This window comes from Protomyctophum bolini (assembly GCF_963924005.1).
Source record: "Protomyctophum bolini genome assembly, chromosome: 22".
Lineage (NCBI taxonomy): Eukaryota > Metazoa > Chordata > Actinopteri > Myctophiformes > Myctophidae > Protomyctophum > Protomyctophum bolini.
In genome coordinates this window covers 20,630,025-20,655,729 of record NC_137883.1, presented here as the reverse complement: position 1 = coordinate 20,655,729, position 25,705 = coordinate 20,630,025, and the positions used below count along the sequence as shown (strand labels likewise).

Sequence of the window (25,705 nt, the reverse complement as noted above, 5' to 3'; positions counted from 1 at the left end):
TGTGTGTGTGTGTGTGTGTGTGTGTGGGGGGGGGGGGGGGGGGGGGCAAAAACATCAATATACACAGACATTGGTGGTATTTGCCATGGATCGTCGCCTTAACAAGACTTGTAGTATGTAGGCATGTAACAGGATTGCTTTGCATTATTGCTTCAGCCCTATCAATGTCAGCAAATCTGCTCAATGGTGCGAATAAAACCTGCTTTGTGCATTTTACTCCACACCATAGCTCGCTATTGCAGTGTTTTTATTCGTCTTTGAACTTATCACACTATCAACACTATTGTATTACAAATGTGTTCCTGACCACCACATTATGGTACGAGTGGGTGGATCTCAATGCATTTTGGACGGAATCACACCTGCATTCAGAGCTGTCATCTTGACAATGGATCACCCAAGTCTCTTTTTTGGCATTAAGTCTGAACAAAGCCTAGACTAGACGTTTCAGTATGTAGATCAAATTAACCACTTAAACCCTATATACTTTAGTTCAGGGGTGCTTTTCCCCCTAAAATTGCACTGCATTGAAACGGGAGCTTTTAGATCTGCTATTTTTGCAGAACGTTTGCCAATTGTAACATGCCCAGAATAATTTGTTAGTTTTGTCAGGTGAAACCTGACATACGAATTTGTCAAACTTAATGACGACTTTGGCTCCTAGTCAGGACCTAGTCCTGATTGGCTGCCACACACGCTGCTGTCATGTATTGGTTACTCAGGTAACGGGAAGCAGGTATCAGAATTCTTTAGAGACACCCAATGTTATGTAACATAATGTTATGATTGAGACCGGCCGATCTGACAAAATAGCACTGTGATCATTTCTTGTTTTCCTTTTCCTACATTCTGTATCTATACTACATTCGCACATTTCCATGTCCCCCTCTTCCGTAGCACTGTGCAATGCTGCTACTGCTCCAACTTCTCCAAGCGTGGCGGCGAGGCACCACGCACAAAATTGATCTGTGCTCTGCCGTCAATGTAGGCTTCTTTCCAGCACCAATTCTTTATTTATGTTGGCCGCATGGTGCTAGATGTGAGCAACCGAAGGCGCGCGGGAACCTCTAGTTGTCTACATTCAACATGGGAGGCAGCAGTATTTGCACACAGTTGATTTCTGCATGGATGCCTCAGTCCACTTTTCCCATTAAATAGAATCACACTCTAGAATGCAAAGTTTTAATTAAGGCTAGGCTGACAAAACTTTCCTTTTCCTTGACTTCAATCCAAAATCCATCTCTGTATGGAAATTGTTTGGTTTGAGCCCACATCTATCTAGGGTTGTTTTACTTAAAAGGCTGCTAATAGCGCCTCATTATGCAGGTGGCACCCTCATTTCTCCTTGACAAATTATTATTCCAGCCGTACGACATTCAATCAGGGTGACCTTTAAGATTGTTTCCTCTGAAATGATTAAAAGAAGAAAACGGATCTAAATGCATAGACGTATTATGACTGAACCCTTAAACAAAGCATTAGCATGATGAACAAGTTGGCTTTCTTTCATTCAAACAATATTAACAAAGAAAACTCCATTGTCAATAGGAACAATTGACAAGGCTTATTATGATTATTATTACTGAAAGGCTAATTTATGCTTTTATTTCAAATAGATTGGGCTGTTATCTGGCTCTCATTTCTGACGTTTCGCAAAATGTCAACTGAGACAATACTAATTGAAAAAAAAGAATGCTGTAAAAAGAAAGCCAGAGAGATTGGTTGGTCGCTTGGTTTTAGGTACACTATTCACTGTTTATTGTTTTGTTTTTCATATAAACCTGTGAACAGTCTAACACTCATACAGTAATACAGTACTGTATGTTAGAATCACTGTCATTTTATAGCCCACTGACTGCATCAACTAGAATCCTCCACAGCAGCTATAACACCATGTACTGTACACATGTGCCAGTTAAGAAGGGCCTTGGGCCGACTGTGACCCACACAATGTCATGGGGTGAAACACAAGCTATATAAAAATCTGTTGGGCGCGTTGCCATGAAGCTCGCTGAGCGCATGAACCATCCCTGGAGGATGAACCATAATCATTTGAGTGAGACCATGACCTTGTGTCTAGCGCCACCCTCAGGCCAAACTTTCTAATCCACACAAGATCATATGATAGCCGGATTGCAGGGTGAACCCGATACTGATTTTGGTGACCCCCATGGACTATCACCTAGTGTCCCAGTCAGTGACACAACTGTTGGTGTATCTGAACTATAGTAATGGCAGCACATTAGTGTCCGCTCATGTGTGCCGTCTGCTTAAATATTTACAATATTTACATCTTTGATAAGGTAGGTCTTACCAGGGTTGAAATTTGTCAGTGGAAGACACTTCCAACCACTGCACATGTGCTAGTTATGTAAGGGTTAATGTATGGCTGGGTGATCATTGTTGATAGATAAATCAGAGTGATTAACCACCGACGTGGAGCGGAGGTGGTTAATCTATAAACAATGACCACCCATCCATACATTATCCCGCGTATTACACGGCTACTAAATACAAAAATTAGTAAATTGACCCTAAAGTGACAACAACACAAAGTGTTTCCTTGCTTAAGCTGGCCCCGCAGAGTGCAACGAGTCACCTCGGAAACACTGAACTTGACTGAAGTGAGTGTTGATCAAATGGAATACATTTTGGGGTACTGCATTGTCTATTTCTCGCTTCAAATGTTTTCAAAAACATTCTTGAAAGCAATGTTCAGTTTGTGTGTTTGATTGCATGGCTGTCATGTTGGGTACAGCATAAAATCCAAGCAGCGCAGCCAGATGCTCCGAGCCTTTGATTAGGCATTGGTCTGTTATCAAGAAATAACACACCACTGAATTCAGCGACTGACCAATCATAATCAAGCATTCAACCAAGCTGTGTAATAAATTGTTTTAACATCCAGATTGGTTAAACTAAAAATGTATTCATTTCATTCAAATAGGTAGGCTTACAAAGGGACATGTACAATATACCCACACCTTTAAATACGCGCTCATAATGCTGCACACACATGGTACAGCAGTTTGGCTAGCAGAAGAAAACAAAATACAGAGTATGACTGTGCCGTCTTCTGTTCTTATCGTTACCGTGCAATAAATCGGTAGTTCTCACACTTTAACTGATTTACAAGCTCACGCAAGCTTTTGTAGATATACGTCTCGCAACGTTTTGAGGGCCTAATGTTAAAATGTGGAATTCAAAAGTGTGAGTATACTTTAAAGTGTAAGACATATTTTAAATGTCTGCCATTTTCACTTTTGTCTCTCTGTTCCACAGCCATCGACGCTAAGCAGGAGGCAGTGGAGGACTTGATGCAGAGGTTCAAGGAGAGTTTCCGCACGCCCAACACAACCATGGACATGGTTCACTTTCAGCATGTCACGCACAGCTCATCCACGGGGCGCAAGAGGGGCCCTTCATGCCACACTAGAGGTAAGAACAACCACTGTTATTCATTACTGTCTATAGAAAACATGTATTGACCCATTCTGACCTGAGATCAGATTCTAAAAATGTCTTCTATATCCTGACAGTTTTCTGAAAAAGCTATGATTCTGTCAGTCAAAAAATAGCAGACCTACAAGCTCGTAGCGCGCCACTCGGTGGCGCGCTATGAACTTGTAGATCTGCTATTTTTCAATAGCTAAAGCATAACATAGTGCTAACACCAAAAGGGGTTCCCGCCCAAAATGGTTTAACCCATGGGCACACGGAGGGTATAGCGAAGGAGGCCGGTGGACCCAAATGAAGAGACCGATGCCTATAGTTTCAGATCCAATGCCTTTAGTTGGAGTTCAGCACGTTGACAAGGTACCGTGAGTTTTCATTGTGATACTGATACATAATAACTTAAAACTACTGCATGCTACGTTAGGTCCATTAATCCAAGCCGGAATGATCAATCAATTGATTGATCATTAAAATAAACATGCACTGAAAAAAGCAGAATGGCTGCCATGTTAAGTGGTCAGAGGGGTGTACCCAGAATGCTTTTGAGGGCCCTGAACCAGGAACTATTCACAACTTACAATTGCATTTAGCACACTCCAGATTCCAGGCACAAGATCATAATAAGGCAGAGTATGAATTCACTGCAGTCATCAAACAAACAGGGTAAAGTGTCACCTAAGTGCAAAGAAAACAATGTAGTGCCTCAAAGAAACTAGCGTAGACCAGGTAAACATCCTTCCAAAACTGAAAACAGAGCACGGTACAGCTGGAGAGGGTGGAGAGGCATTTCGGTGGACTGCAGGCGGGTGCATGTAGCCACATCAAAGTGATTTATTTTCCGGTGTTTCGGTGGGTGTATATGATTTTGGAAACGGAATCCAAAGAAAAGTACGCACATCTCTAAAAAGGTGCTTTCAGGTACTGAACAAAAAGATACGTACAGGAGAAATAGTCCGCACACTGTTGTGTAGCTCCCACAAGACATCTATTTAAGGATGATGACGTTTCTTCATCAGGTACCTGTATTTGATTTCGCCCTGTGTTATGACTTACACATATATACAGTAGGTTCTGACTCTCTATGCTCTCAGAGTGAAACTATATTATAGTCATTAACCATTAACCTGGATAGATGAACTTGTTCCCCTAATATAGAGATCTGATGCACTTACATTTTTGCATAGTGTGTATAATGTGTGTACTGATGCAGGTCATTGTGGCTTAAGATAACTTATTTGCCTTTGACATATAGTGTTTGTGTTGTGTAGTACGTGTTCTCAGCAAGCCAGAAAGCAGTAGAGGATAGCGTTGGGATATAGGGGATTCATTTGGCAGTTTTCTTATTTGCTGTTATGGGATTAACTCTGAAAGGTTTAAGGTTATCATTCATCATTGAAATGAATGAAGGCTGGTGTAGTACTTACATTCCTGCGCAAATTACATTATTGAAGATTGTCCATGCTAAACAAAATTCGTAGAGATTTTCTCTTGGTTGTTGATGGTAAGAATACCCTTTAAAGGTCTTTAATTGCGAGTGAAAGTGCATTTTCAGCATAAAAGGGTTTAGTCCAGGATAACAAACATGCTAGTGGGACAAGCTCTAGGACAAGGTCTGTTTTCCGGCTTCTTAGACGAGGAAGAAACTCAATTAGTGAAACGAGGTAGAAAGGGGAAGTTCATTGGCCAGGCTCAGAGGATTAGTGCTGCGTAAGGAAATTAATGTGTTGTAAAATTACCCGAAATATGTCCAGGGTGGGGCCATCCGAGAGCATGCATCGGGCTGGTCAAACACTTTTTTCCCCAATTTCCTCAGCTCGACACAGCTTTTTTATGCCGTAAATTAGCTCCTTTTCTCATGCCGTCTCCCCAAGCCCAACTGCACATTTGCATGTTTTACATGGATGGTGTTTTTTTAAGTGGATTAAGCTTGAGTGCTGCAGCTGCGAGGTTGTTTCCTTCCCTTGTTGTCTCTGATGACTTTGGCATCGTAATGAGCCAGGGGCCATTCTGGAGACAGGCCCTTTGGCTTAGTGGCACAGGCATCCATGCTGCGTGGGTCTGCCTGGGTGAGACTAGACAGACAGGGGGAAAGGGAGGACACCATCTGTGCAGTTTATTACAAGTCACACTGATGGGTGACGCTAATAATATAGGTTCGCGAGTGCCTTTGAATTAATGGAACAAGTCAAGCAGTCAAGCTCATGGTGCATTAATTTAAGGTGGAATGATGCATGCCTGCTATCAAGGATAAAGGATGGGAGGCAGACAGACAGACAGACAGACAGACAGACAGCCTCTCCTTTATATATTGCTAGTGTCAGAGACAAGTGTGATGTCATCTCTAATGGAAACGGTTAAGTACATACATGTGATGGAACGTTAATTCATAGTATTTATATTACAGTATGTGTCAGTGTGGTATCACTAAATTACCTCAATTAAAACACTACCATTATTGTTGGTTATCAGAACAACTTCACTGAGCCAGAAAAGAGTCACTACTCCCTAAAATACCAAGGCAAAAACATTTAGTCTACAATAGATACACATTCAAGTCACCACACAGTTTTGTGATGGGCCTTGCCCTTTTCTCCTTTTTCCCCCGTGACAGTTATTGTCTGCCTTATATTTGCATGTACCTCATGTGTATTGTGTACCTCATTCCTTGCTGCGGATTTAATGCCTTTCCATGTTGGCTAGGAGCAATGGTAGTTCTGTGTGATGTACATCTTTTGGCTCAGTAAGATGAGAATAACTTCATGGTTATTATCCCTCTTATCTCCTGTTAATTTTTCTGCTTTGAAGTAGCACATTAAAGTATATCTTGTGTGTGTGTGTGTGTGTGTGTGTGTGTGTGTGTGTGTGTGTGTGTGTGTGTGTGTGTGTGTGTGTGTGTGTGTGTGTGTGTGTGTGTGTGTGTGTGTGTGTGTGTGTGTGTGTGTGTGTGTGTGTGTGTGTGTGTGTGTGTGTGTGTGTGCACGCACGCACGCACGCGCACGTGCGCGCACGTGCGGCTGTTTCTAACTTAAGGTTCAGTAAGTAGACAGATACCGCCTGTGTGTTCGTTAGCAATAAATGCCAGATGGGCTGTATGTCAGTCATGCCTGTGTGTGTGTGTGTGTGTGTGTGTGCGCGTGCCTCTGCATGCATGTGTGTGCAGCAGGTAGACTGGACGTGACCTGCCAATACTTTCACCAGTGAGTGACGTCAGTGGATTAGGGAGTGCTCGATGTGTTCATTTGGACCGCACGCAAGTAGGAGGGGCTGCAACTCGGACGGCGCTGAGTTGTCTCAAGCGAACTTCGACGTGGCAACGTGCTCGCTTTAGCTCACTTGGTGGTGTCTCTCGTTGGCTCAAGTTCGCTTGAGACGGCGTGCCTCCGATTTCATGTTTTTTGTGGCGCATTGCTGGTGCCTGAATTGGTTCTGTGCTCGGCTGCTCTCTGCCAGAATCCCTCAATCTCCACTCCAGACAAAACACAATGATTACAGCTATGAGTCCACAGCCCATCGATTCTCTGTGACAGGTCATGCAGCTGATGCCATTGCCAAGCTCTCTCTCTCTCTCTCTCTCTCTCTCTGTGTGATACTTTTTTGTGTGCCGGTGTCATGGCAAGAAAAGCTGATCTACAAGCTCATAATTAATGGCATCAAGACATCTGGTGCAGGTGGGTATTTTCAACGCGAGATACAAACACGCGACAAAATATGAATTAAGCAATATGATCAAATTAGAACAGAGAGAGACGAGGTAGAAACAAAATGATTAATTACAGTGATTGTACTCTGGCCTGACGGATAAAAAAAAGCTGTATAGTACCCTGATTGCTAGCTAAGCGTGAGAATCTCCCGCAAGGACACCTGCCTGACTGTCTGTCTATCTAATCTAATGCTGTTAACCTATTTAGACCTAAGGACGCATCTGTGTCGCGTTAGGTTTTAATCACTTTAACCATTATTTTAAACATTAGCTGTTGAAATATAGCAGATCTTCAGGCTGTGCTATGGGCTTGTAGATCTGCTATTTTTTTGCTATCGTGAAAATGTGGCGCAAACAGTTTAATATATATTCTTTCACATCTAACGGATTTAACTCAAATCTTTGCTTTTGGGAGGTCCCTGGAACAACATATTTTATGATGGGGGTCAGCGGCCACATATATTTTTTGGGGGTCCTTGACATTTGAGAACCACTGATATATACAGGTTTTTCAGAAAACTCATGATTTAGAAGACTCTTTTCTCAGGTCTCAATGGATTAATGTCTGTCTCCTGATCAATTTCCTTACATTCACGTACGTTTTCATTCACCTGGCATGACAGTCAATTTTGTGGACAGACTTGAGCTTGGTTCAGGTGAGGATAGAGGAGTGAGGACATTTCAGGGAAGAGACCTCCGTATCGAGCCATTGGGTGATGCCAAGGCAATGAGAGCCGAGGCTTAATATTATTTACTCAGCCTCAGCCCTGGGCCAATCACGCTCGGGCGCACCCTTTTTGAGGGGCGCTATCCACTCCAATGCATGGCTTTTGAAGTTTGTCATATGGGATTATTTTTTTTAGAGCACATAAATCGTTTGCCAGCCAAGTCTCTGGACTATGAGGATATTACAATACCGGTATTTGTTTAGAGCACTTTAAAGCCAGCCAAGTCTATGGACCCTAATGTTGGTTTAGAGCACATTAGAGCCAGCCAAGTCTATGGACTTTAATGTGTGTTAGCACTTATGACATACATTGTTTGGCAGCCTGGACTTTAATGCTTGTTTAGGGCACTAAATGACGACGTAAGACGGCATGTGGCCGATATAAATACAGTGGGCGCCCCTCACTTCACGTTCAACTGTTTTTATATCACAGAATGTGTGATCAAATATGTATCATACTCTTTTCTTGATTAATGCGATTGTAATCACTCAGAAACAAGTTACCGGTACAACACGCTACGCCGAATAATTGAAAGGGAAATGAACAATATCCATAACAGATTGCACACACCTGTGTGCATTACACTCCACCATTGAAACGTCTCACTGAAAATCAACGGCTGGTGTGTCCATGTGTTTCGGAGGAGGCATGGGTAGCTGTCCATACTGTGCCCCTCCCAAGCCAACAGTGGAGGTTAGCTGCAGAGCGACAGGGACCACAGCACACGTACTGTAGAGCGGCATTGTCTGAACTGGAGAAGAAACAGAAAACAAACATTGTTTTTTTCACAGAATATGACAAACGATGAATAAGAATGAAAGTAAATTGTGAAGCAGAAAGTATTGTAAAAGCAGATGGGGAAACAACATATTCTAGATGCTAGATCTTGTTTTATAAAAGTCTTAAAAGCTATCGTTTCAAGACGGCAAAAAAACATATACTGTAGTCTGTCTTGGTATTTTTCGGATGCTTTCTGGCTCGTAGACAGTTAAAGTCTACAAGAATAAGAAATACAGTATAGTTAGCGGGTACAGCCTTAAATGTTATCATCAAAGTTTAAATTAATTCTAAAACAAAAACACAACCCCCCACAGTAATAGGTAATGCATGAATAATCTCATGGTCAGATTTTTGTCTCTACCAGGCCAAAGGCATGGGGAGAGAGTATGATTTGCATTCTGTCCGTGTGTGAGTGTGTGTGTGTGTGTGTGTGTGTGTGTGTGCGTCCGTCCGTCTGTTAACAGCTAATCTCCGGCACTGCTAACCCGGTCGATGCCAAATTTTGCACACACACTCCCTGGATGCCAACAATGAACCTCTGCCCCAAATTTTCTAGAACGAAACACATTTTTTGATATTACTCCTTCAGATTCTGTCCAAAAGCCCACAAATCGTTACACAGTATCTCTATAGTCATGTGTTCAAGACGGATCTGTCCGATATTTCATATTCCATCTTAATTTACTAACATTGACTTTCAAAGTTTGCAGGATTGCGAGTGTGTGTGTCCGTCCGTCCGTCCGTCCGTCTGTTACCAGCTAATCTACGGCACCGTTAAACCGGTCGATGCCAAATTTTAACACGCACATATTAACTGTATATATGATGATGTCGGGTGTGCCAGTACAGTACAGTGACAGTACAGTGCAGTACAGAAGAGGGTACAGTAGAGGGACCGGCACACAGTAACTCTGTCATTTCTCAACCGTTTCGGACGCTGGGCGGAACCCCCCCCGGGAACTCCCACACGGTGTTGCACCACTCACTTCACACGGGTGTGATTTTTTTCATTTTTTCAAGGGGACTAAAATGGCTCAAGGCTTGTATCATTCTATTTTGTATAGGCCTATACAGTAACATGCTTATCTTCATGTTGCAGGCAGTTTGGGGACATTTGGCAACATTTATTAGCTTTTTTGAAGGAGAGGGCATGGTGTACAGCCATATTTCAGCATTTATTTGGTAGCTACCTGTGGACTGCGAGAGGCATCGTAAAGTTTATTGCATGGTGTGTCCTTGATTGAAGTGAGTATTGCATTTCGAGTGAGTGAGTGAATTGTCACTCGTAACATCTTAACTGAACGTTCCAGGACAAATATGAACAACCTAACACCAACTGATATGATTACAATGTGCAGCTTTATATGAAGATCTACGATTAAAATCATTGATATAAGCAATGCATACAGTAAGGATTGACTGTGTCAGCCAACACATCTATTGTCTGATAGTAGCAGCAGGCCACTACATTTTATGCCACACAACCTGTTTTAGGTTAGAGGACATTGCCGATAGCACCCTTCTTATACAACCCCAGGCTACAGTAGTAAAACGAGTAATGGAGCTGTACTGTTGCTTTGGTCACCATCATTAATCTTTGCGATGAAAACAACTTTATGCACTAAAAGCATTTGTGACAGTTTCAAGAAGACTTGACTTGACTGAATTCTGATGATAATGTAGGCTAAATATGAACCACTGTTAGTGGCGAAATAATAATAATAATGATATGCAGCGTAAGCAGGAAACGACATAGTGACAATACCCTGTGGAGTTATATCCCACAACATCAACAACAAATAATTAAATGTATGTTTTTGCGAGACGAGATTTAGCGTTTGACCTGCCGTGTGGGTAAAACGCTGAGGAACACACAGCATGGAGTTTATTTAAATGTTGTCCCTACTTCCTTTGGATTATGGTCATCATATTATTACGGTAAGAAAATGGGTTGTGCGAAACTCTCCTTTAAGAAGGCTCGAGTGTAAAGAAGGTTCATGCTTGAGGACCACATTGAAGTGGAGATCAAAATAGTCATTTCATAAAGTTGCTCCAGGGACAAGTGAAATCCCCTTGTTCGTTGTAACGGAGGAGGAGGATTTATTCACTTCATCGATCCCCATGAGGAAATGTGCTCTGCATTTGACCTGATCAAATAGGATTAGTCACAGTCTTAACCAGAAACTTTAGATAAAAATGGTACTTATTGAGATCAGTAGAATTGCTCATTTTAAGAGTGGCTGGACTATAATTCATTCATGCTTAAAACAAGTTGGCGGGGAGGGAGCGGTTCATAATCGCATGGACTCTTTAGTGGAAATAAAGCTTTTGAAAGGCAGGATGTCTTCATGTTTTAATAATGAATAATGTGTCACCATGCTAAATGCATTGCCTGCCCTATTCATTCCACCCCATCTTGCCTTTAGCATTTGCCTCTCAGCTTTGCATGGAGAGTCTCATCCAGCCCTACATTCTATCAGTAAAACGGTCCATTCACCATTGGCACTAAAGATAGGTACAATATTTAATATCCATATTTCCATTGTCATATCAACCGATACTGATATCGATCCAGTAAACCAAGTAAGTACCATTACAAACTACAGCTTTGCTTTACCCATATACAGTAAATACAGTTTTCTCTCAATTATACTCACGGTCACACCGTCACATGAACATGCTTGTTGAGGACATCCTCTATCTGCAGTTTCAACTGAAAAAAGAGATTCTATTTGCTTCCAGCTGGCTGTGTGCCCTGTGTGCATGTTGTTGACATGCATGCAGGGGATACTAGCAGTACGGTAATTTGCTGAGACCTGGATATATTATCATTATAGAGCCTATAGCTACTACCTATTGTGCAAACGGGTTAAAGGAACATTAGATAAGAGAGAACTTCAACAGTGGTTGAGGAATTATGTATTTCTTTTTCCATGATGGCCAAATGAAGACCAATACTTTCTCCTTCTGACATTTTCGGAAAGGAATGTGTGAGTGTGTGTGTGTGTGTGTGTGTGTGTGGGGGGGGGGGTTACTCTCTGAACTAGTTCGCAATGTCTGTCCGAAACATATTTTTTGAGGGGTAGCTGTTGTTGTCATCGTCCCCACACAGCCAGACATCGAAAGAAGAATGAATTGTACTTTTGTCAGTGCTGCTCATGACACAATTGTGTTGTTTGGTGATTGTGTGGCTCTCTCTCTCTCCCTCTCTCTCTCTCTCCCCCTTGCTCTGCAGTGACCCTAAAGGGCAAGGTCACGTGCACTGGCCATACAGTATATGGAGCGTGTCTTGAGTGTACAAGGTGTGATGAGTTCAGATCAACATATGGAATGTCAGAACAGGTCAGCTCCATATATGGAGATCTAAGGGTGGCAGTGGGGGCAGTGTCTTGAATGTACAGGGTTTGATGAGGGCCCAGGTAGGGCCTTAGTTTTCGGGCCTGTTAAGAACTCAGGCCATGGCCAGGGTTCATGGCCATACATGGCCATGAACATGCTATACATACATGGGTATGAGGATTTTGAGTGACAAATATCTATGGGGATTTTGAGAGACAAAAAAACATATGATTAATATTAATGTCACATTAAGGTCGCATTTACTATGATATGATCCCTGATTTACTATCATCCCTGATGATGTCATAGTGATGTCACGAGACCTGGGCACAATACGTATATGGGGGCTTTCCCCACGTATGGTGATTTTACTATCATCCCTGATGTCATATTGATCACGATATTGTGCCCAGGATTGTGAGTGACGATTGTGAGTGACGATTGTGAGTGACAGATTGAAGTGACGATTGTTAGTGACAGAGTCACAGATTGAGTGACGATTGTTAGTGACGATTCTGAGTGACAGATTGAGTGACAGATTGAGTGACGATTCTGAGTGACAGATTGCGTGACGTGACGTGGCGTGGCGTGGCAAGGCGTGACGTAAAACGCAATGTTTCATAGTTCACCTTCGGTCACACTTATTAACTAGAGAGGGGCGCTGCCACTGCTGCTTATTGGACTGCACCTCCATCCATCATTGTATGCGTGATGCATGTGTTGATGATGTGTAATGCCTTGTGTGAACACAAATTGAGCTGGGGAATGTAAATGGCACAAAATAATAAAGTAATTAGAAAAGCCAGCCAAAATGCAAAGTCAGTCAGTTTATGGAAGTAGACGGTAAACAAAGAATTGGACAAATTGCAAAGTGTGGTTGCCTGTTGCAGCCGTCGGGACCCGTGGAATCCACGGGGAAAACAAGTGTTTCTACGACATGGGTCAGAAGTGAAGGTGCTTCTCCAGCCTGCTGGCATTGGTTACATTAGGGCTATGTCACTGTGCCACTGTGGGAATGGTCAGTGAACACTCTTCTACAGTAAATGTATTTCGGCCAGTGCAAAGTGTGTGTGTGTGTGTGTGTGTGTGTGTGTGTGTGTGTGTGTGTGTGTGTGTGTGTGTGTGTGTGCGTGTGCGTGTGCGTGTGTCATTTACAATTTTGTTCACATTGGAATGGAGGTGCTTTGTTCTTTTACACAGATTACAGTATACTAGAGTAAAATTCTTGTTTAACTCAGCATCACAAAAAAAACCCACAACAAATGTAATTCATTTTGCAGCACATTCAGTCTTTTCAAAAGAAAACTTTGGCCCATCACATTTTCATTACATTTGCCTGTAATTTGGTGGCTAATCAATTTCTGATTAAGCTTCTTCAGCCTAATAAAAATTACTCACGTCGCTTCAGAGCAGTTGTCACCTCATTTCGAGTGTGGCACTTTGGTGGCCTATTTGTCCGGCACGTTAAAAGGTTGACACCCAATGAATTTCAACATCTGTCGCACGTCTGCTGAAATAGGATAAAGATAAATACACCCAAGCAAAGATAATGAGCAACTTGGCACAGCTGCCATATTGCTCATTAGGTTTGAGCCAGCTTAGTGGTTTCACAGGTGTCATGTGAATTTCATTCAATATAAACAGAGATGCCCGTTTGCTTTGGCTGTCAGTAGAAATGTTTAGTCCACTGATGTTGAACAGTGTGACTGCTGACTGGGGCTCCTTAATGTGATTAGCATTGGCAGAGCCATGTAGGGACTGTGGTGTTGCTGTCAGTGAGATGCACACATGGATATTTATGCATGGGTAGACACAAGCCCGGGTCTTTGAACACAAACAAGCTTGCATGTTTCTTTCCCTCTCTCTCTCTCTCTCTCTCTCTCTCTCTGTTCTTTACCGCACAGGCGCACACACACATTTCCTTCTGATGGCAGGATATCTTACAGGACGCAGAAGCAATGTGAATCACTGGGCAAATAGAAGCGTGTTTCCCATGTTGGAGTATGTTGTTCCAACTGTTTCAACAGCATCCCAACATGTGAAACCTGCTCCCTGTATATTGTAGTACTGATAATAATTGACATATATATTTTTTAAATTACACAATTGGTTAACATGGGACCCAAACGGAAACTGGCTGGTGCTTCGCAGGAATTCATAGCCATTCCGTGTCTATATCTCGTTTTCCACGAAAGAGGACGTTAGCTGTGGTTTCCTTTTTTTAAAACACAGACCTCATGAAGCTGAATAGAGAGAAAGATGAATAGTAGTCTGCCATGGAAATAGTTCCGTCAGCAGGGCTCGTCTCCAATGGGCTGACAATTTCTAGTGCAAGCTTTGGCTTAGGTCCTTCAGGCAAAGGGACTGATGTCATCAGTGCATGGGCCGTTCTTGAAGTCTTGTCATTCTGCTGACAGGACATACAGTTGGCAATTACAGACCGTACCAGCGCATCCTGAGTCTCTGTTTATTATGGATAATGCATTTATTGGTGGCACTCTTATATCTGGAGGCATAGAAGATCCCACCCACTAATTTTAATGAAAGTTGAATACAATACCAATAGAGTACCAATTAATGGGTTTGATCTTTGATGACATCATTGGCCCATAAACATGTGCATTATTTATGCTTTTACAGTACATCACAAACTACCTCCATGCACGCAAGCCCATTGGTCAAGCCTGTTTTGCTCGTTCAAGTTGGCCAACTTTTGTTTCAAAACCCCCTCCCCAGTCCTATGGGCTTGTGGGGAAGAAGGACATGCCGCGAAGAGCCCCTGGTCTGTCCCGAACCCTGTGGTTTATCTAATAGGCACTTTGTTTCCCACAAAGAATATTTTATGTGTCTCAAATACAGTATGTCCAACAACAGCAGCAGTGAACCCGACCGCACAATGTAAAAAGAGGCTGGAGCATAACATCCATTAATTTGTATACAGCCGGCATGGTACTGGAATTCTCTGTCCTGAGTACTTTACCAGAGGAATCTCTGTGCGCTACAGGAGCATGTCACTGAATGAGCTCTGATAAACATGAGAAGGCAGCAATGAAACTGAACATCCAGTGTCTGCTATCATCTCAAAGGACAGCATATTATGGGGATGTACCTACCTGATTGTAAAGTAGTTTCCGCTCAATGGCTGCAGTATCTTTCAGAAATAGTAGTGCCAGCTCGGGAATAACCACTTCTCTCACCTCATGTTTTTGACCTGAGTATTACACTTGTGTAGCCCAGTATACTGTAGCTCAGACTTTCAATTAGCCCAGAAACCTCCTATCTCCTTTTATTTTTTTTACTTTTTGTGTTTTTCGTTAATACAATCAAATAAAAAACAGTATTTGTTTGTACGTGTAGCAGAACATTTGAGGATTTTCCGATTCAATTCAGTACAGTTCACTCAATACAGTTCAGAGTCGGGAAGTGTTTTTCACGCTTTTTTGAGGGCCGCTATACCGTTAAACGTCTGGCTTTCAGAAATCAAGTCTATGGACTTTAAATGTTTGTTTAAAGAAGTGATGCGCCCTTCACTTCACACGGATGTGATTTTTTTATGAATGAATGAATGACATATTTATTTTCGTGTAATATACTGTGTTTATCTCACGTAACACCATATTGTAAAATATTTTCATAATGTCTGTGCACTCTCCGTCTCCGTCAAAGGTATGTCTCTATACAATGACATTACCTTCTGGACGAAAAGACCCCATCACTTGGATAATGTAGTAGAATATTACAGTGCGCATGTGCTTTCTGCATTGAATCCTATGGGGGAAAATATGGCCACAGTTGTTGGTGAACGAAGACACAAAACAATTACCGTGATAAAGTAAAGTTTAGTACATCTACATATAACAAACACTACCCCCACACATGTAGCTGCATGCATGAGAGGGGAGTACCAATGCTTGTCTAATTCTAATACCAATGGTCAAGATCAACTTGGAGATGTGTGCTTACATTTTGAAACGGCTGTAGTATATAGCTCCAAAATGCGAACAAGAATGCTATCTCTAAATGTGTCTGTCGGACAGCTCTGAAACCTCATTTTGTGTTCACATGCACGCACACGCACGCACACGTGCGTGCGCACACACACACACACACACACACACACACACACACACACACACACACACACACACACACACACACACACACACACAATCCAATTCTTCCAAAACACCCCAAACATACTTTCTGAGGGGGATCATAACGTTTACAAAGAAATGAGCAGAAATTAATCTGAATTAGCAAAGTAAGCATCATTGAACTCACAACTCAACATATTGCCTCAATGATAACAGGTCAACAAAGAATCTAACATTGGTCTAAACAACATGCTATCTAAATTACATTCATACCATTTGTGGTCAAGAAAAATCACACCCGTGTGAAGTGAGGGGTGCTCTTATCATCATGACGTAAGATAGACACTGATACAGTATTATTGTCCATTGATTGTCAATGGGAATTTAATGTTTGTGTAGGACGTTTGTGCACATACACCAAAAGCTGGACATAAGAGCTAGCGCCCCTCAAAAATTAAATGAATTAACAAAAGAACAGGATGAGGACCTTTCCAAGAAACATGCTAGGTCCGACCAGTCAGGGGGAAGAACTTGAGAGCCATCAGGTCAGAGAATGCTGCTGATTGTCTAAAAAACAGAACTGCAGTAGGAAGTGGCCATGGCAGCATGGGGGGGCTTCTGTGAGTTGGAGGAGGGCCTTAAGCTTGTTTCAGTGGAGTGGGCTGGTTTGAAACCTGACTGTTTGGGATCCAACATGTTATTCTGTGAGATGGAAACGTAGCTCGTTAGACACACACGCGTCTTGGAAAGAAAGAAAGAAAGGAAGGTAGTGATACCGGTCTATAGTTCTTGACGCCTGAGCATTGTGCTGAACGTCTGTGCTGTCTGGCAGCACATTCACTTTATTTTATTTCGGTTGCACTTGGTAGTCATGGCTGCCAGTTCCCACCTGACATCATGTGGGAGCCCTGAATGATCCAGACCGTACTGAATAACAGCCAAATTGCATAATGTCTTCAGACTAGGACTTAAGTCTAAGATGTACAGGTCATTATCAGGTTTATATATGTATCTGTGTCCTCCAAATAGGATGATACGATCTCCAACTATGCAACAGCACATCCTGTACATCCATGAACATGGGCCTTTCCCCATGGGCAGAACCTTCTTCCAGGAGAAGGTCTCTGGATTGAATTTCCAGACATCACTGAAACACAGGTTCAGTTTCTCACCACCAAATATGTACAGCTCTCCATTGTAGGCAAATGCTGAATGACCTCTGTGTTCTTCTGGAAGAAGTTTTGCAGAAGGTGTGCTCAGCCAGATGTTTGTCTCTGTGTCAAACACTGTGATCTTGTTGTAGTAGTCCTCTAGTCGGTCTCCTTGGCCCCCAAATACAAAGATCTTTGTCCCGATGACGGTGGCAGAGTGACATACTGAAACAGGCGCCGGAGTACCCCTGGTATTAATTAAAGCCCAGGCCATTGCGGTGGTGTCCAACTTGTGGATGTCATTAGTACATCGGTACGTAGTCACCCGGTTGTATCCCCCGAATATATACATAACCTCCCCCAAGACACAAGCAGAGTGGTCATCACTCGCCTCTGGGACAGTTCCAGAAACCTCCGGCTTGAACCACCTGTGGGTGTCGACATCAAATGCATAAAGCACGTTGCAGTAAGTACTTGTGTCTAGATGAATCCCACCCCAGATGTAGATGCAGTTTTTGATGAGCACAACTGTGTGGCCCCATCGAGTGCAGGGAACCTCAGGGAAACTTTCTTCTCTTGTCACATGGGTAAAATTTATCCAACGCAAAGACACTGTGTTAAAGATGTGCACACCAATCTGATCTGTGTTGTACACACAGCACCCCCCGAAGGAGTACACCCTGCGCCCCACTGCCACAGCAGCATGGTTGAATATCTCTTGTCCTTTTGTGAGATGCACCGTCCAGCAAAACATTTCACGCAGGAAGTAGCACACAAAAGCAGTTAAATCATAACGGCGAAATCCTGCTTTGTAAAAAGGAGAGTTGCTACCACTTTTAATGGTACAGTGGCATAACGGTCATGCAAAGCTTGGCCAGTCTACAGGGATGATATGTTGGACTGACCAATTAGGGAAACTGATGATTGGCGATCATCCATATATTTTAGATGCCGGTTCTTCCTTGGCTTACTTGTATGCAAAGTTGCATGCCGATCATTACAGCAGTGCTAGAGATTCGCTGCTCGCAGACGGACAGACAGACAGACGGGAAAAAATGATCCCTGCTCCTGGGCGTTCCGGCCTGGCAGAGATCATTATAGAGAACATTCAGCAGATAATGTTTCTCCTTGCCTTCCCAGCTTGCAACTAGTGGGAAAACACAGTGTTGCCACTAGTGGGCTGTGTCAGTCTCTGTCTGTTAAAATGGAGCGGAAAGAAATTCAGACAGACTCTGTCCTAATTGAATGTGTTTGGACACACTTATACACAATATATCTGTGTCTAATTTGGTTCCCACTTGGTACTCTGTTTTTACCCATCCCAATGATTAGGAACAGTGAGTGCTATTAGTACAGCACTTACGGAAGTTAGGGGTTATGTGTCTCTCTCTCTCTCCCTCTCACGCATGCACACACGCACACACGCACACACGCACACACACACACACGTCACACACACACACACACACACACACACACACACACACACACACACACACACACATTTTGGCACGGACAACGCATGTTTACATTTACAAAGCAAGTGCAAAATAAAACAAACACAGTAAATGTATGTACAGATCAGGATCAATTTGGTACATTTTGTGTGACCCAAGAATCCTAATCAAATGGAATCGTGGGGTACCAAAAGATTCACCCCTAGCCACTGCATAAGCATGCATTCACTCACTCACTGCAGCATCCATATGGACATGTGCACATGATCATGTGCAGATATCATGTAGAGGGCCAATTTAAGATGCATGAATAACATCAAGTTCACTGTCCTCCATACACCCATACCTGCAGATGCATGCGCAGCTGTACATGTATTACATTGTTGTCCTCTGGCATGTGCTTATACTTTAACCGCATATACTTTGGCATGTGCTTATACTGTAACCGCGTTTACTTTGGCATGTGCTTATACTGTATCCGCGTATACTTTGGCCCCCTCCTTTTCCCCCTTACACCGTATCTCTTTGCTGAAAACAAGGGACGCTGCAGGGTTCATGTAAACCATTGGGCACGTTTCAATTAAAAGATCGGCAACGTAAGGGTTCTGCAGTACCTTTTCCTCCGCTACGTTTGGTCTGGACAAGCATTTGAAATACTGGTATATTCTTCCATTTGTTTGAAGTCATTCTGAAGTGAATCACTTTAAACTCCACTAACGTTCAACTGTCTATGGCTTGCAGAAAAAAGAATACCCCCTCCCTCATTAACAGTCACATATACGGTAGATACAGTCTATATCATGAAACTCACTGTAATACACAAATTACTCTCTTTCTCTTGCTCTGTATGATGTCTCAGTGGAGATGAGGTTCATAGGCTTGCTGCTGATGGTGTGTATCTAGGTGTGTTGCAGTGAAGTGTACCCTGATTCAACCGTAGCGTGATATCTCCTCCCCCCCACCGCAGCAAATGATTCCTTTTTATTGCTCAGAATGAACTCATCTCTGCCTCGCTTCCCTGCTTTCCCATATAGCCCTAAAGCATTCTCATTACAGGCGAGATTGGAAAACAGTCTCCCTCACCTTCTGACTATCTCTCACCCTGACCATCTGTGTCTAACTCATCTACATGTGCCATCTCTTTCAGTGTGCCATCCACCACCAGCCTTTTTATTCTGTCCGCCTTGCTTCAGTTTATAAACCCGTATATCATTGTCACCGTCGGGTGAAAACCATGTCCAAAACTGTTAAAAATATAGTCATTTATTAGTCACGATCAATGTGTCCCATCACGACTCGTTGTGAGCTTGTAGATTGGCAATTTTTGTGACTGTGGTGCAAGTCCGACGCTGTCATACGATAACGTATAAAATAGACCATTAATTTCTGAAATAACATAAAAAGATGGAGAAAATATGGAGATACAAGTTGTATGCATGCCAGCGACAATATATATTTTGTTATTGTCACCTCATTTCTTTTGTCACATTTGTCTTTCTCCCTCTCCTTTCTCACTCATACATCCTTTTCGTTCACCCTCTCTTTCTCACCTTACTTTGCTCTCTCACATTCAATGTTGTGCTATACTCCTCTGCAAACACCTCATCCTCAGCTTTCATCCTCTCTGCTAAGCAGCACTGTAGCATTCTTGGAAAAATGCCAATTTAAACAGTAAACAATACGATATCTGCAATAAAGGTATTTTGCATTGTATTGCAGTATACACTTATGTACCATCTCTTAGTTTTAGTTTTATTTTAATGTAAGACTGTTAGTCTTAATATTATGTAAAGCACTTTGAATTGCTTTGTTGAACTGTGCTATACAAATAGTTGTACGTGTATACTTGGCTTGCTTTGACTTGAACAAAATCTCAGTAGAAGTACAGAAATTACAACCTTTTATGCGGCTTCTTTGGCATACATCTCTTTGCATATTGATTCACTGAGACCCTAAATGAGATGAGAGGTTGAACTTGAATTTATGTTGGTGGGTGTATGTATTTCTGCACAAAAACACAACCATGCCTTGAGGTGAAAGGTAACCGTTTTCATCACTCTTTAGATGTCATTATCGATGCATCATACACAGGTGGAAAACAAGTCATCTCCAGCCCCAGATTTAAAGGTGTTGATTGAAAGAAAGTCAACTGTAATTAGAATATTTAAATAATTTCATCTTAAATTATGTAGCTGGAGTTGCTTCCTTTTAAATTTGGATATGTATCGCTTCTGTAGTTATTGTGAAGTGCATGCAGTGTTTTAGCAAGAAACAGACGGAGGGGAGGCGATATCAAAAGGTGTGAGAGAAGGATGTGTTAGACACTCCCTACAGGATTGTGAGGACTGAGAGAGTGAGATAGGCAGGCGCCGGTAATGAAAAACTTTACTGCTGACACGGTGGAGTTTAGCCATAGTGCTTTGGGAGTTGATGCTTTTATGGAGGCTTGGTTTTGGACACTGGCTGCCCTTCAGAGTGGAAGGAGGAAAAGTGAGAGAGACAGAAATGGAAACACACTGCGGGAACGACTCAGGGTAAAAAGGGATGGATAATTATAGGCAGATGGAGAATGTGGGTGGAATTGACTTCTACTTCACACGCCTTCCATTTGGCCTCTAAAGCCTGATTCCTACTTGGTTGTTCTTCGTGCCATGCAATGAAAATAGCCAATCTACAAGTTCCACAATGTGTCTCGTCGACGCTGTGATGTGTTGTGTCTATACTGAATTACTTCACACTCATAGTCATTATGCATAAGTGGTCAAATCTTTTGACTTCCGTCACATTTGTAATGTTGATGTAGCATTGTAGCCTAATGTCCAACCCTCAAAATGACACCAAAGGATGTACATATATCTCCCATGGCTATCCCCCATAGAGACACTACTACACACCATTGGTTCTCATATAGTGGGGTCCTTGGGGGGGATTTGTTCATCTAGCATCACAATCATTTCAACCATATTTTATACTTTGTCTTGCCCATTCAAAAATAGCAGAAATACAAGCATATAGCCCGTCACTTCACATACATTATTATATATCTCAGCGCTTTCTCTTTCTCAGACCCCCCACCACCCCACCCCCTTCCCTTACTTTCTTCCTCGTTTGATCTGTTGGCCGCTAGTGGTGTTTTTCCTGTCGTTTCAAAGCCTCTGGAGCTCAATTTGCAAATCAAACTGGAACATGTCCCCCGTGTGCGTGTGCGTGTGCGTGTGCGTGCGTGCGTGTGTGTGTGTGTGTGTGTGTGGAATGGGAGAGAGAGCAAGGTAAAGAAAGAGGATGCTGCCCAGGCGGTGGCGTAACCGTCTGGGCACCCGACTGGTAATCCTGTCGCAGTGTGCCGTGGGTTCGACTCCCGAGCCCAACACGGCCTTTACTGCATGTCTTCCCCCATCTCTCTCCCGTTTCCTGTCAGCCTACTGTCTGTCCCTTCAAAAAAAAAAAAAAAAAGGCGTAAGCCGCAAAAGAAAATCTTTAAAAAAAAAAAGAAAGAAAGAGGATGCTCCTCTTGTTCAATCTTGCCATTAAAGCATGAAAACATGCATCCATGCGACATGTAGTGTGGCTCTATACTGTGAAATGCCACTGGGAAAGAAATTCCATGTAAACTAATCCTATCTATAAGCTTTTCTGGATGTCAAAAATGTGCCATTTTGTTTGTCTCTAGCCCGGGGTCCTTATTTGACAACATGCATCATTTTTCAGATTTGTACATCATACTAACATGTTGTATTAAACAAAGAGTGTTGAATAAAGGCCCTCTGCCCGTTCCTGTCCACCATCATGGAGACTGGGGGTTTGACCAATCCGCTGTGAATCTGGCTTCACAAAATTGCCATGTTCACAGGCAGGAGGTCAGGTGGGGGTGGTCATCTTTGTGGCTGCACCAGCGACTACTATGGGCGATGTTGAATGGTGAGGAAGCACCACTGGGGTCTCCTCACTGGCAGATGAACCAGTACGACCAGCCGTGGCAAGACTATACAGACATGTGTGGGGAATTAATTAATTGCCATAATGACTTAAAGGAGTGAGTAGGTGGACTGCGTATAATATGCATATCTCCAGGGGGGCACAGTTGGTAGTGCTGTCGCCTCACAGCTAGAAGGTCCTGGGTTCGATTCCCGCTCGGGACGCTGTGGGCGCTGGCGGCGTGTTTCCTCCTCCGCGTCATCAGTGCCCATACCCAAAGGCGGGGTTGGCGAAAGGGCCTTTCTGTGTGGAGTTTGCATGTTCTCCCCGTGTCCCCTAGGGTAGGTACCCTCACAAAAACATGCAGTAATCCTTGTCACTAAACTGCCTCCCCCTGGCCAGCCGGGGCGCCAGATGGAGGGGAAAGGAACTGGTTGGAATAACGTGTTCCTTCCACACGCTACGTCCAACCAGGGAAACTCCCCCCTGTCAGGTGTAAAGGAGCAACTTGGACACTCAGGCATGAAGGAAGCATGAGTTCAAGTCCGTTGCTCTCCCCTTGTCCCCCATATATGGGGGCTAGGTTGGTGGAGGGTGTGTAGAGCCCAGGATCACATTAGATGATTGACACAGGGGTGAAAAATGGGTTACAAAATCGTGGGATAAAATATATATAAAAATATATATATATACTGTATATGCATATCTCCTTCAACTATTATGAAAAGTCAAAGTAAAGTCATTGCAAATTAGTTTATTTTAAGTATTTGTTTGAATACAATTTGAGTGTACTGTACCTGTGCCTTTCGTCTTTTGACGTCTTTTGATCCTTTGGCCCTCGGTGCAGAGATCTTTTTTTTTACGTCGTTTTGTCAGGTGAAACCTGACTAATGAAAGCTCATGAAATGTAAGCGACCTAGTCATCAATGGGAGTCCCTCCATTCCACTAAACACCGCCTAAGCCAATGGGAGCCGCCTAAATGCCACCAGCCAATTGGCTGCCTCCTAAGCTATGACACAGGCACGGTGTAAGTCATACAATATTGTATGTGGGAGCAAAGGTACCCAACGCTGAGTCACTGACTTGCCAAAGATGTTGCTTGTCTAGTGATCCACTGATCATATTCTCACATCTGTCATTTTGCCCTCAGGAGAGTAATGATGTATAGAGTAAAACAGCCGGTGTGCACGCGCAGATCCGACACACCAAAGGTCCGATGTGCGGAAACATGCAATGCGATGCGAAAATGCAATGGTCCGACATGCGCTGCTCCGTGCTTGCGGTTATGGTTAGTTTAGGGGTTTGAGGTTTCGGATCAATAGTATGTCGGAAATAAAGCCTGTACCCAAACAGCCACCGTGAGTGAATATACAGGTGAAATATGGACACATTAACTCACTCTTTCCCCCCCTGCACCCCACATTTGTTAACGCAAATAACTTAAAGGACGACCTCACCCAGTTCTTCATGTAATTGGTCCTCACTATTTCTCATTATAATATGGTACAATTCTTGTCTACTCTGTCTGTGTCTCAGAGGAGGGCTATAGACAGTTCATAAATCCGCTTACCAGTGATAAATGTATACAGTACACATAAATTCGTTTTTTTTCTCCCAAAAGCTTTCCATAGATCTTTGAAAATTGCAGATCTACAATCTTGCAACACACGACCACTGTTGTAAATTGTCATACGACAATAGTGGTCATTAATTTGTGAGAAAACGTAAAATCATGAAATATGGAGATACGAGGTGTCTGACAGACATTAACAATGTGGTCGTCTATTTTCTCCCCGGGCCAACAGTGAGGGAGTTGGCAGCAACAGTGTCCACAGTACACATGGGGAGAAAATTAAAAATAACAAACCATTATTAGTGAGAAAATTCCCTTTTTGCACCGAAACTCACATTCTCTATAAATGGTTTGGAATGAGTGTTCTTTCCTTCCCCCTTCCCTATAGACTGGAGTCACCATTTCTTGGCAAATGCCAAGCGATCCTTGATGAAATACCCCCGTATATTGACTTCATGAATAATTACAACCCATAACTTGTGAGAGATTTGTCTGGCCCATAAAGATTTGACTCATACTTAAAAGTTGTGGCGAGAGAAAAGTGCACACAAAGTTTTGAGTCGTTCTTTTGGTCTGGTGCACAGGCTTGGTAGTCTGCCTCTATTTGGAGTGGAGCAGAGGCAATGTGCTGTAAAATTGGTTATGAATTTATGCATCATGTTAGAACATGCCCAGAGAAGTGGTGTGTGGACACGTGCATGGACACGCGCGCACGCACACACACACACACACACACACACACACACACACACAAAGCAGGTCATACTGTATTTCTGACAGTATACCCATTTATTTATTAAGTCACACTGAAACAACAGAACTTCTTAATTCAGCAGTTGAGAAGCAGGAGTTAATTATTAATCTGGTGTCAGTGAGGTCAGATGTAGAGTTGCTGGCAGGCTCCATATATGCAGATCTAGTATGTCAAAGTCGTGAGTGAAGGAGCGACGGACAGGTTTTGCAGGTTTTCATAGTAATCTGTGACCTACAGTCGCAATTATACATGTATGTATTTATTTAGTTCAATGTACATCCCGTGCAGGATATATGTCATCTTCATTTTATTTTAGAAGTTGGGTCACAAACTCACAAGATACTGGTTCTTTTCGGAATCAATTGTGGTATCTCGTGTTTCCACAAAATAATAGAAAATGCTCGATAGTGGGCTCGATAAGAACCCAGCTCGATAAGCCTGATCGATAAGGTGCTGGTTATCAATAAAAAAATAACGAGATCCATTGTGCGTGCGTGTGTGCACATCACCCATGACCAGCCTGCTGCCTTCAACCACTGCATTTCATCAAGCAGCTGATGTCCGCTCTGTCAGCTGTCCTCCCTGCTTAATACGCTGCCAAGAAGTGCAAACGCTTCGTAACATACCTTGAAGTGTCTGGCTAGCGCGCACGATCGCTCGCACGCATGCACGCACGCACGACATCAGGCAAACAATCTCCAAACTAAATCCGAGTTCAAATAGTGGACTGCAAGCCACGTATTTCACAGATTCAAAC

General features: G+C 42.9%; 1 protein-coding gene across 1 annotated transcript in view; it reads left to right on the top strand.

Annotated features, from left to right (window-relative positions):
• astn2 (astrotactin 2) overlaps positions 1 to 25,705 on the top strand; it is a gene marked incomplete at both ends in the record, with an annotated part of 472,482 nt that overhangs the window by 159,672 nt on the left and 287,105 nt on the right. Inside the window, one exon of the mRNA XM_080756633.1 lies at positions 3,283 to 3,438. Within this exon, the coding sequence (XP_080612759.1) occupies positions 3,283 to 3,438 (156 nt within the window). The remainder of the gene's footprint in view (positions 1 to 3,282; positions 3,439 to 25,705) is intronic.